The sequence below is a fragment of the Coloeus monedula genome (assembly GCF_965178545.1).
Source record: "Coloeus monedula genome assembly, chromosome: 6".
Lineage (NCBI taxonomy): Eukaryota > Metazoa > Chordata > Aves > Passeriformes > Corvidae > Coloeus > Coloeus monedula.
This window is the reverse complement of record NC_138786.1, coordinates 63717563-63730817: the sequence shown is the minus strand read 5'-3', so window position 1 is coordinate 63730817 and position 13255 is coordinate 63717563. Positions and strand designations below refer to the sequence as shown.

Here is a 13255-nt window from a genome sequence, read left to right as displayed (position 1 = left end):
GTGAAAGGAAAAGGGAAGTTCTCCACTACCATCATTATCCTCCCAGATCAGCCTGAGAAAGAAATGAAAAAACCTGGAAAACTTCTCCTGTGCTCCACCCCCCTCTGCTTTGGGAACACCCAGCTAATTCCTGCAGCCATCCAATCAAACCCCGTCACTTCTCCCAGCATCCCAGCACTTCAGTTGCTGCACATTTCAGTATTTGATGTCCAATTTAAGAATCCATCGGGGACATTTCCAGGTTGGATACCCTGAAACTGAATCAGAGAGGTTTCAAATTCCAGGGAACTGCCAGTTCCAACTGCCTTTGATTGCTGCTCCAACATCTTCACATCCATTTTCAGTCCAAAATGTACAATAAAATAAAAACCAAGAGTAGCAAATTCATACCTCAAATTGTTCTTCTTATCCATGGCCTGGAGTAAAATCCCATTTGCTTTTCAGTGCTTTATTTTGGGAATGGAAAGGAAGATAAAACTACTCCCACAATCAACATCGGGAACAGAAATCCATCTTTTCTTAGCACCTCCTGCACTCTAGCAGAGTAAAACGGGAACAGGCATGGGAAATACATTTCCTTTCACACAAAATCCTGGGATTTTCAGGACACACAGATTATCCTGCCCTGAAAAAGACATCTGTGGTCTTTGTCAATTGAAATTCTTTATCAAACATTCCACGGGAGTGAGGGAAAGGAAAATCCAAATAGAAAGAGGAAACATGGATTTCAGCCTGCAGTTTTAGTCCGGGATCTAACCAGTGGAGCAGGATCTCCTGTTCCTTATCATCCAAATCCCTTATCACAGGCGGGACATCACAGGGCACTTCCCAAATCCTAACTTCCCAAATCCTGACTTCCCACGGAGTTCCCATCACGCTGCCACCACCAGCCCTGCGGCCGGAGCTCTGCCCTGTGCCTGGAAAATTCATCTCCAATGGGCATCCAAGGTTCGGCTTGAGCCTATTTTTGGAAGGGATGGATTCAAGGGAAAAGCAGGAATGCTTCCTGTTTTCCTTCAGCCTGGTCTATGGAAGGTGTCCCTGCCTATGGGGTTGGAATGGGATGAGCCTGAAGGTCACTTCTGACCCAAATCTTCTGGGATTCTGTGGAAATGATTGACAGATGGCCACTCTGGCTCCCAGCAGATCCAGGCCTTCCAAAAAGAGTCCTACCAAAAGCACCCACGGAGAAGCCTCTTGGATCACCCCTCAGTTCTGTGGCTCTCCGGAGACATCCATGGGAAGATGCACGACAAGGTTTGGATCCTGAATTCCCAAACACACCAACGTCCGAAGGAAAATCTGCCTCAGGGTCTCACCATACCTGACCCGCTCCTCCATCCATTCATCCACAGAAAAAATCCAGAGCTTCCAAAGGGAAATTCGGTGATTTGTGTTTTTTAAGGGTGTCAAACCCCACAGTCCATCCAGACTCAGAGTTCCCACCACCTTCCAAACCCCACAGGCCACCAGAGTCAGAATTCCCACCATCTTCCAAACCCTATGGTCCATCCAGACTCCCACCATCTTCCAAACCCCACAGTCCATCCAGATTTGGAGCTTCCCACCATCTTCCAAATCCCATGCTCCATCAGACTCAGAGGTCCCACTTTCTTCCAAACCCCACAGTCCATTCAGACTTAGAGTTTCCAATGTCTTCCAAACCCCACAGTCCATCCAGATCTGGAGTTCCGACCATCTTCCAAACCGCATGGTCCATCAGATTCAGAGCCAGTTTTCCAAACCCCACAGTCCATCCAGATTTGGAGCTTCCCACAGTCTTCCAAACCCCATGGTCCATCCACACGCAGAGCTCCCACCATCTTCCAAACCCCACAGTCCATCCAGACTTGGAGTTCCCACTTTCTTCCAAACAGAGCAAGGTCCTGATAACCCCAAGGCTGTGGGTTCAATCCTTGTATGGACCATTCAGTTCAGATTTGGACTTGATGATCCTTGTGGGTCCCTTCCAACCCAGAATATTCTGTGATTCCAGGGATGAGCTTTAAGGTCCCTTCCAACCTAAACCATCCTGGGATTCTCTGAAAATGTCCTGACTTGGAGTTCCCACCATCTTCTGAGCACAGGGACTTAAAGACACCAAAACTGCCTCAAAACCAGGGAGCCAAGGGCATCCTGGGAATGCTCCAGCCCCCGAGCACCACCAGTATGGACCAGTATAACTCCAGCTGACACCAGTTTAGCAAGGAACGCCCTGCCAGGGCCTCAACAAATACACGCACCACGGGGCTGCCTTACCTGGAAAGAGGCTTTATTGAACAGAGCTGGAAAATTATCTCTTCAGTGGAATTACTGAATTTGCACAAACATTTCTCTACAGAATAAAAAAAATCAAGCCTTGTCATTGTTTTACTGCATCTCGTTGTGCTTTTTATACTCCTATTTGCAATTCTTATACTCATTTTTTTGTTTGTTTTCACATTTGTACTCCAATTATTTGCATATCAGGTTTTGTTTTTAATCCTAGGGTGTCGAGAGAACACAGAATAATAATAATAATTATAATAATTATAATAATAATACTCTTCTTTAGACAAAAGTCTTTCTTTTTTTTTTTTTTTTTTTAAAGGATGTTAAAAGCTGAGATAATTTAAGGAAAAAGGTCTTCAAATTTCATAACCAACTGGAAGGGAACTTTACAATGCAGTGGAAAACCGGCACGTGTTCGGGTAGCTCGAACCCATTTTGTACAGCTTTTATTTTTTTTTCCTTGTAAAAGTGGATTATTTTTAAATTTTTTTCTAATTTTTTTTTTTTTTTTTTTTTAATTTCGCTACAATAACAAAATAATCTTTCGCCCTCTGCACCGAGTCTGGCTCCGGGGCAGAGGCAGAGCCCCCTCGGGGCATCCGGAGCTCCGGATGTCGGGAGCCATCCCAACAGAGGGGGAGAGTAAGAAAATCATCCTGTGTTTCACAACCTTCTGCATCAAGTGTGTGTCTGAACCACCTTTGTTCCTCTGGTTGACCCACTGGAGAACCTGAAACGACGACGACGACGACAACAAAAAGTGCTGCCCCCATCGGCAGCACCAACGGGAGCTGTTTCTAATGGATAAGAAGCTGAAAGGCCATGGCTGTCTGGAAGGTCACACAACACGGATCTCATCCCAAAGGCTTTCCACAGCAGCTTAGGTCCATCCATCCTTCTCCAGAAGCGGCTCCGTCTCCTTGCCTGCACACCCAGGCTCCAGAGTTTGTTTAGAAAAGAGTTTGCACAACCCATGTTTTTAGCGGTGCAAAGCTTCCGTGTTGAAATCATCGTTATTACATTTATTATATTTTTTTTCTTTTTTATATATATATGTATATATATATATTTTGTTCTTTTTTTTTTTTCTTTTTTTCTTTTTTGAAATCAGGCTTGTTTCATTGAAGGCACTTGGTTTCCATGGCAATTTATAAAAGACGGTGGTTTGGTTTCTTCACTTCCGTAGAGCTGATGACTCTGGTGGGGAGGGGAGAGGGATCTTCCAGCGGCCGCGAGCAAACTCCCAGTGAAGCCTGTGACAAATGTAAGCCCAGGTGGCACATCCTGGATGGGAATGCATGCAAAAGGAGACAGCACACAGTCACCAAGCAGAGCCATGAGGAATGACACGGGAATGTCTGCAAACAGCTCCGATTCCGGGTTATCCTCGAGGGGAGGTGACAGCCAAAGTAGAAAGGGCCAACATTTGTTTGACTCTACGCTAAAAACCTTCGCGAAGGGAAAATGAACGCCAGCTCTTCACGTACCCTGTTTACAGTGAGGTGTTTCTCTCTCTTTTTGTGTTCGTATTTCCTCTCTCTCTCTCTCTCCTTCCTCTTTTTTTTTTGGCAGGCCATTAGGTTTCCATGGTAACAAGCAAACGATTCATTTGAAACAAAACCAGCCATGACTTTGTGCTTTGACAAGGGTTTCTAGAGCTCTTTGCCGAGAGTTCAACCAGATGATGCTGAATTCATCAGTGACCACAAAAGCACCTGAAGGTCTCTTCCTTACTTAGGCCAGATCTCGGTCTCACCTTGGTTCTTAGTGAGTTCCACTCCCGTGACGCCTGTTCAAGTCCCCAGTGCTTTCTTAATTTTTTTTTTTTTTTAATTATTTATTTACGTATTTAGTTAACTTTCGAGTCAGTCAGTGGAGGAATCTTTGGTAGTTTGTTTGGAAATGTCCATTTTACAAAGACTCTTTCTTCATGCCAGTGCCTGGTGAATCTTTTGTAGCCTCTGCCAGGATAAGGTCACCTCTGATGACTTAAGACAGACACGAGGAGGAGGAGTGGGAGAAGTCGTATATGTACTAATGTCCCAACAGCACCTGATCGTAGATCTACAAAAAGGGGGGGGGGGAATAGAATTAAAGAGGTGCCCACACCCCCTCAGCATTGCTACAGTGCTCCAAGGTCACCTCCCACCACAAGGGGACAAAGACAGCCCTCATCAGGTGGATAGAGCAGGAACTGGGCTGAAAATCCACCTGGCCGTGTAGTTACCTCTGTTTTAATGCACACACGGGATGGAGGGATGAAACAAAGTCCTCAGGGAATCACAGCAGTGATTTCCATGGATTTCACATTGTTTGGGCCCCCTGGACATTGTTTTGACGTTGTTTTATCTGAGTATCTCAAATCTAGCCCAGCCTAGTGTGGAGTCACCCACTGCTCTCACCTCTGCCTCGTACCCATCCAGCATCTCCCATCTGAGCAAAGCATTCCCAAGGACAACATTCCACTTTAAACCTTCCAGCTGAGCAAAAGCAGGGATTGTTCTGCTGGAAAAGATCCATTTGGGAAGCAGAAATACAGGAAGCAGCTTGTGGGGAGGAGCCACTTACTGTTGGCCGGTTGGTCGGATTTCATACACTCTCCTTCCACAATGGACACATCGTCAATAGCAATGTCCCCTTCGATTCCAGGGCCACGGATCCCTTCAAAGATGAGCTGGAAAAAAGAAGCAGATCAGAGGCTGATAAGTAAAAAACATCCAGCAGAGAAGAGGGGGATAAATGAAAAATGTCCAGCAGATCAGAGGGGGATAAATAAAAAAGGTTCCGTTGCGTTCGGCCCGGCGTTAACCCATGAGGATGGGTTTGGAATGCTCTACAAACACTTTTGAGGTGGGAAATACCATTCAGTGGCTTTGGAATGCTCTTCAGACACTTCTGGGGTGAGGAAAACCAATTTAGTGGGTTTGGAATGTTGTTTCCCAGGGTGGGAAAACCAACTCAGCCGAGTTCTTATCAACGTGAGGGTGGACAAGGAGGGGTGTGAGCTTTGAGGGCTTTTCCTTTCCGGAGTGAGCTGGAAATCATCCTCAGTCGTCACCTGGTGTGTCCAGAGCAGCTCCACCGCTGTGTGCTGTGCTTGTGTGAGGACAACGTTCCTGGAGCAAGGAGCAGGATTGGATGGAATCAAAGATTTAAGGAGATTGGAGGTGGAGGTGTTTTTCCCAGAAATTCCTGCCACCTGAAGAGGCACAGCTTGAGGAATGTGTTGAAGGACTGAGCGTCCCCTTGAGCACAGACTCCATGAAAACACTCAGGAGCAAGAGAAATTCCAAGGAAAACAGAGGTTTCTGGCAAAGAGCAGGATTCAACAGAATTAAAGCTTTAAGGAGATTTTCCCCCAGAATTCCTGCCACCTGAAGTGAGTGGCAGAGGCACAGCTTGAGGAATGTATTGAAGGACTGAGCATCCACCTGAGCACAGATTCCATGAAAACACTCAGGAGCCAGAGAAATTCCATGGAAAACTGAGATTTCTGGCTCTTGGACGTGGCCCAACCAGTCCCTCCCATCCCATTGTCCACACTGGGATCCCTCACCTGCACCTGGTGGATGGGACAGGACCTGTCCCCTGCATCCTTCTCCGGGCCCAAAGCTTGGGAGAAACCTGCCAGGATCCAGGCTGGTGTCCCTGCATCCGTAGCTCAAAGTTGTTGTTATCTCAAGGGCTCAGGAAGGGAATTCCTTTGGTTTGGAGGCCACAGGGATCTCCCTGGTGGATTTTAACCTCCAAGATCTCCTGCTGGGGCAGGAATTGGTGGCGGGGACAGCCCCATGTCTCTCCTACCCCTCTTTTAAACAGAAACCAGTACCAAAAAAACCCCACTTTTCTTAAAATTAAGACATTTGCAAATAACCTAATTCAGTATTGTGGAAGTAAATTCCATGCTAGGATCTGTTTTTCCCAACATGTGGGTTTAGAAGCTTAGATTCCATCTAGGAATGCTTTTTTCAGATGAATTGGGATGAGTTTTGGCACGGTGGAGATTTTAGTTCTACTTAAGAGGAACTTTAATCTCTGTAGAGTGGCTGACTGGGATTTTAAGGTCCTGCTCATAATTTTCTCTCCAATATTCCTTGCCTGACACCAAACTGCTGGAAAAGGAAATCGTGCCTGCATCGTGAGAGGAAAACATCTCCTCCCCCAAAATCCAGCCCCAGCTCGTTGGCAGCAGGCACAACACCCATCAGTGGAGTTGAAAGTCCAATTTTCCCTGACAATGGAAAACAATTTCCAGGCTAAAGGGCTCTGTCCAAACACAACAGGCGGCGTTTAATTAAAAGCTGCGTTTGGCAGCAGCTCCGGTAGCCCTCAGAGAGGGGTTGCTCCACACTCAGAACAAATCAGAGCACAGGAGTTGGCAGGGCACGGAGCAGAACCCAACCGGCAGCTCCCAGAGATGGGCAGGAGGTGCCAATCGAGCAGAATTCCCCATCAGTATCCCCAAAAAAGCCAACCCCATTGTGGTTTTGCAAAGCTGTTGTTACAAATACTGCATCCAACTGGAGAAAAGGGGGGTTCTGTACAGAAAAGCCACCCTGCTCTTAATGGAATGGAATTCTGACCCTAAAAAGCCAGTCCTGAGTGGTTGTGGGAGATTCAGCTTCTGCCTCATCCCTGGCAGTGTCCAAGGCCAGGTCGGACGAGGCTTGGAGCACCCTGGGATATGGAAAGTGTCCCTGCTCATGGCAGGAGGGGAACAAGGTGGTTTTTCAGTCCCTTCCAGCCCAAAGCAGTCTGGGATTCTTGGATTTTTCCACAGGATTTCAGGCAGATTTTCTATCCTCCCCCACGTGCCCCTCTCACCCCTTCTCCCTTTCCCTGCCAGGCACTTGGGGAGTCCCAGGACAATCCCACCAGGTGGGCAGGTGCAGGAGGGGTTTCAGGGTGTCATTAATAACCCTAAAATTGGGGAGCTGAGAGGTTTCAGTTTGGTGCCCATCAACCTGCAAAAGGGGTTAAAATCCTGCTGGAGACTGGGCCAACTGGGACAAACTGGTCTCTCACATTCCCCCTGTCAAGGACACCTCCAGCCTAAAAATTGGGAATATTCCCTTTTGGATGGGTGAGTGGAAGCGCTGAGATCATCCAAACATGGAGAGAAATCCTAAAGTAACTCCACGATAGTTTTGTGATTTGGGATTGGGAATCCTGCAGGGCCAAGGGCTGCAAGCCTGGATGTTCCCAGCCCATCCTGCTGCTGTTGGAGTTCTCTGGACACAAAGTGACCAGATCTGGGTGGGCTGAGCCCATCTGGGGCTCAGACAGCGAGGAGGTGGCACTGACCCAACAGAAGGGACCAGGACTTGCTGATACCAATGCTTTGGGATAAATCCTGGAGTTTTTATTTGGATACTGCAATATTTAGATCCTAAAGTAGCAATAAATCTAATCCCAATCATCCACACCATTGCCATGTCCTACTGCTCAAACCTGAACTAAAATTGACATTTCCTGGATGACAGAACCAACGTTTCCCCCTGGTTTTGGGGCTCTCTATTTTTGGGGTGTTCATTCCTTACAAATATTGAATATCTGAATATCTGAGCTGGATTTGTGGAATATTTTTGAGATTTAAGGCACTGCAGTGCTCCCAGTTCTCCAAGACAAGAGCTTTGTTCTATATCACAGGGACTGACAAGGTATAAAATCTTTTCCCCCTATAAATTACCCTATAAAAAGTTTTAATTTCCTTGTCACTGCCATGTTTTACTGCAAAGATTCCCTTCACTTCCCTCTCCTTAAATTTAATGGGGAGCTTTATATTCCTTCCTACTTACACTCCTAAATGGAAAATGAAATTTGCTTTGATGCAAGAGATGCTAAAAAAAAGGAATTTAGGGCTCTGAGTGCTCTGACATTTATTTGCTAAATTTGGTCAGAGCTTTGCATTTATTTTATGCTGAAACCTTTAAACATAACAATGGAAAAGGTGAAAAACAGCCAAGGAGAGGATCTTCCCTTTGGACTCTCCCTCCCCTACTCCCCGGGATTGCTGCTGCCAAATCCTTTCCATTTCCCTGCCCAAATGTCTGATTCTTCCCTGATTTTCTAAAGTCCTTCCCAGGTCTCCAAAACCCCCTCAGATCCCTCAAATCCATCTTGTCCCTCCCTTTCCCAGGCCATTTTTTTATGTTCAGATATTAAAACATGTCTTTGTCGTTCACTCTTCAGAGTTCTTGGATTTTTCCCAACTTCACCAATGAAAAACTCAACCACTCTGATCTTTTCTGTGCTTGGTCCAGGGTTCCTCAGCTCTGCTCTCCCTCTTCTCCCCATTCTTGACACTTTGCTCCCATCAAACATCCCAGAATCCCAGCCTGGCAGGGACACCTCCCACTGTGCCAGGCTGCTCCCAGCCCCAATGTCCAGCCTGGCCTTGGGCACTGCCAGGGATCCAGGGGCAGCCCCAGCTGCTCTGGCAATTCCAGCCCAGCCCCTGCCCACCCTCCCAGCCAGCAATTCCCAATTCCCAATCTCCCATCCAGCCCTGCCCTCTGGCACTGGGAAGCCATTCCCGGGGTCCTGTCCCTCCAGGCCTTGTCCCCAGTCCCTCTCCAGCTCTCCTGGAGCCCCTTCAGGCCCTGCAAGGGGCTCGGAGCTCTCCCTGGATCCTCCCCTTCTCCAGGTGAACATTCCCAGCTCTCTCTCCTGTCACACTGTACTTCACATATCCCTCTCCCTCAATTTTCCTCTAATTCCCATCCTTGCAATTGCTCTGCAATCCCATGGACCAAACCATTTCTCTCCTGTCAATGCCTCTCATGCATGGAAATAAAAACCAAGGATGAGGAATTCCCTGAAAATAAAGGAAGCGAAACCCAATGTGAATTTCTAGGAGAGCAGTTTGGATTTGCACTGAAGGAATCTTCCAAGGCCAGGTTGGACAGGGCTTGGAGCAGCCTGGGATAGGGGAAGGTGTCCCTGCCCATGGCAGGGGGTTAACGGGATGGGATTCAATGGGATGGGATTCAATGGGATGGGATTCAAGGTCACTTCAGACCCAAACTGGTCTGTGACTCTTTCTCCCAAAAATACATTTTCTCCCCCAGGGGCCTGGAGGTGACAGAGAGCTCTCAGAGGAGAACCCTGCACTCCGGGCACGGCTTGTGACTCCCACATTCCATCACCACATTCCCAGCCTTGCTTACAGCAGGACCTGCTGGCAGCAGCGGCTGCTTTTTTGGGATGGTTCCAATTCCAAACAGCTCCTGGAGTGCCTGAGAACTTCCCCTAAAGGTCCCTCAGCCCCTCCCTGTCAACCCCAGCAGGAAATGTGTGAAAAACCTGTCACAACCCCGCTGTGTCTCATGCTCCCAGCAAACACTCCCAGATCTTTCCTTTTCCCGCAGAAAATCCACATATTTCCAAAAACCTCCAACACAGGGGCCCTCAATCACTTCTCCCAGCGAGGAATTTTATATCCCACTTGCTAATCTGAAATCACAACCTGCTGGAATCACTGCCAGCATCTTTTGGATTACATTTTATTCAGGATTAACCCCCCATGGATAATTCCAAATCCCATTGGATTCTTTAGGAAGCAGGAAGGTGTTTTGAGTTCAAGCATTATTAAGCTCCGTGGTGCTCAAGGAGAGCAATTATCTGTCCGTGAGCAGCTTCCAGAGCTGTGAAATCCCACAGAAAAGGGTCAGTGTTCCCAGTCCACCTCCTAGCCCCGAATTCCCGGTTCTTGGAGGTGCCAGCCTTACCTGGAATGAGGTGGGGGGGTTGATGTTCACCCGGGCTTGGTTCCAGTGCTGTCCCTTGTTCCCACTCGAAGACCACAAGGGGTTTTCTATGGCAGTCTGACCTTTGAGCCGCAGGTAAACGTTCAAACTTCCTGGAAAAGAGGAGGAGAACTGGAGTTGGGAAGGCTCTGCCTGGAGCAGGGACGCTGGGCTGGCTGTAGCACCCTCCTCACCCATCTTTCCATGGATCTGAGCAGGTGTGGAACTTCCTCGGCATGAATTCAAAAGCTTTGCAATTCAGGAATGCTGGGAACTGGTGATGGGAAACTCCCAGCGGAGGGGAACTGGGCACCCATCCTGCAGCTCAGGAAAGGCACGAGAATTCCAGGGAAAACAGGCAAAAAGGAATTTTCTGTGCTTTGGAGCAAGAAATTGGCATTTAAACCTCCTTATCCAGGGAGAAATCAGCAATTTGGTTGCTTTATGCTGAATTCTTGCTTAAAACCGTCCAGCTTTCCTCTGCCCATTGTTGGAGCCTTGGAGTGCCCTAGAGCCTGGCAGATCCATCTCAGAGAGAGATGTGACACCCTTGGGAATATTTCTGTAGGACAACAACATCCTCTGAGTTAAAATAATCTCCAAAATCCCTCCCCATGCAGGAAAACCCCACAGAGCTGCACCTTTCCCCACCAGTAAGCAACTGGTGCCAGCAGACATTTTTGACACCAGGGTCACCTGCAGGCATGAACAGAATGAGACTCTTGGTGCACCAAAAAAAACCCAAATTTCATTTATCTGGGTTCATGAATTCACAGAACTTGGGGGTTTTGGTCCTGTTTTCCACCGTGGTTGCCTGTGGATGCGTGGGGCAGTGGGGCCTCCTTGTGCTCTGGAAATTCGATGTGTTAATCTGAGACATTCAGACAGCTACGTTCCCACAGGAGCAGCGTTTTTTGGGATGTTTGGCACAGCAGATCCCACAAATGACTTTTCCAAGGGAAGCTCTCAGATCTGAGGCAGCTGCACCTGCTGAGGAGAAGTCCTTATTTCCAGCAAAAGCCAAACGTGGAGCTTTGGAAAACATCAGGCTGGACATTCAATGGAGCAGGAAACATTCCCCTGATGGCTCCTTCACCAGGATGACCGGAATGGGATCATCCATCTTCCCTGGAGGAGCTGGGAAGGGAGCCCTCCTCCCACTGCAGCAATCCCGCCTGGAGTGCAGGGAATGGGCACAAAGGGATCTGCTGAGGAAAGTCTGGCTCTGCCTCCACACAAAGCAGAGAAAGACCTAAAAGCCGAGAGGGATTGCAAAGGGATTCCTTTAGCCCAGCCCAGGTGCACGGAGCAGGGCTGGGAATGCTGTTAGGACTCATCCCTCCTCCAAATATATTTCTTTTTCTATATTTATATTTACATTTACATTTCTATTATCTCTATTTATATTTATATCATTGTAATGTTATATTGTAATATTATGTTGTATTATTATGGAATCATGGAATGGTTTGGGATGGAAGAGACCTTAAATCCCATCCCATTCCACCCCTCCCACGGGCAGGGACACCTCCCACTGTCCCAGGCTGCTCCAAGCCCCAATGTCCAACCTGGCCTTGGACACTTCCAGTGATGAAGCTCAAACTGAATCTTCCAAAAATGCCCATCCAATCCTGGATCAGGATGGGCTTTAAGGTCCCTTCCAACCCCAACCATTGTGGGATTCCATGAAGTGACTGGCAGGAGGCAAAAGCAGTGGCCAGGAGTAAAAACTGGGAATCAAGGAATAAAGTTCCGTTTCTCCTGCCAGGAGAGCACGGGATGCTCTGGGATCATCGCTGCCATCTTGGCCCTTCAGCTTTCACGCTCTGCTCTCACAGCGGGTTCTGCTTTCCCCCTTTTTTTTTTTTGGGATGGCTCTCTCATGGCAGGAAAAATTATTGCTCTTGGAGCATCAATTGGAAATGTCCCATTTTGGGGTGTGGATGGAAAAATGGGAAGTATGGATTGTTGGAATGGGTGGTGACAGCTCTAATGGATGTACAAATTCCTTCTGTTTCAGCCCTGGAACACAGAAAAGACAGAGACTCTTCATCTTCCTCTTCCCAACAGCAGCTCCTTGTCTGCTTTAAATCAAGGAATGGGAATTCCTATTTCTCTTATTTTAGGGATAATCCACCTCTCCTTTGGATCCACATCTGGTTTCTCCAGCAGCCAGCACTCCCCGAGGGAGCTCTGGGATCTGTCAGGAATTACGATCCCACTTGTGAGCAGGAGCTGCGTGTTCCAGGTGAAGAAAGCCCTTCTCTTCCCAAATCCCACTGCCATGGAATGGGATGGGATAACCCTGCTTATCTCCTGGATGAACACCGGGGATGATCTCAGTGATGAGCTCAGCTCTGCACTCTGCTCCTTGCGAAGATTCCCAAGGACCTCTCCTTATCTCCAGGGAAATTTCAGCCCCTTCTCCATGGAATCCCAAGTTCCGACCAGCAGGCACAGCAGCTGAGCTGGATAAACTGGGAAGGGGTTTTAATTATTTAAAATAGGAATATTCTCCTATGGATACCACTGGGATCCCTCGGTTTTAGGAGTGGAGGATGAAGCATCATCTCCCTTAAACCCCAAGACCAATCCACACCAGGAACAGAGCATGATTCCAGCGTCACATCCCATTTTCTTAGGGATCTTTCCAAACATTATTGGAAGTGTAGAAGCAATTGGATGAGAACTGAAATTCATTTGGAAACAAAGTGCTTTGTCCCTGAGAGATGGGAATAACAGCCCTGGTACTGCTTGGGATTCTTCTGGATCCTACAGCACAGGGATCATAAATGAGATATTGGGAATTGGGAATTGCTGGCTGGGAGGGTGGGCAGGGGCTGGGCTGGAATTGCCAGAGCAGCTGGGGCTGCCCCTGGATCCCTGGCAGTGCCCAAGGCCAGGCTGGACACTGGGGCTGGGAGCAGCCTGGCACAGTGGAAGGTGTGGGGTGGGATGAGATGGGATTTAAGATCCTTCTAACCCGAAACATTCCGGGATTCCATGGTGTTTGGAGCTCAGTCAGCAGCTCCAACCCTGCTGTGGTGGATAAACCCATGAGCTGGGAATGCCTCCTAATCCAAGAGCTGCCCTGACTGGCAGGATTCATTCCCAAAGGGGGATAGGAAGCACCTCGCCACACTGGCAGCAAATTCCAAAGCCCCGGTGAGGGGTCAAGGCTTGTGACAGCTGGTGATAAAACAGTTAATCTGTCCCAGCAATGGGATTTGGAATTA

General features: G+C 48.0%; 1 protein-coding gene across 2 annotated transcripts in view; it reads right to left on the bottom strand.

The window, feature by feature from the left end:
- Positions 1-4246: 4246 nt before the first annotated feature.
- Positions 4247-13255, bottom strand: part of MDGA2 (MAM domain containing glycosylphosphatidylinositol anchor 2) — a gene marked incomplete at both ends in the record, with an annotated part of 224034 nt that continues 215025 nt past the window's right edge. For both annotated transcript variants that reach the window (XM_082283040.1, XM_082283041.1), the window contains 3 exons: positions 4247-4335; positions 4840-4945; positions 10002-10132. In XM_082283040.1, coding sequence (XP_082139166.1) covers positions 4247-4335; positions 4840-4945; positions 10002-10132 — 326 coding nt within the window. The remainder of the gene's footprint in view (positions 4336-4839; positions 4946-10001; positions 10133-13255) is intronic.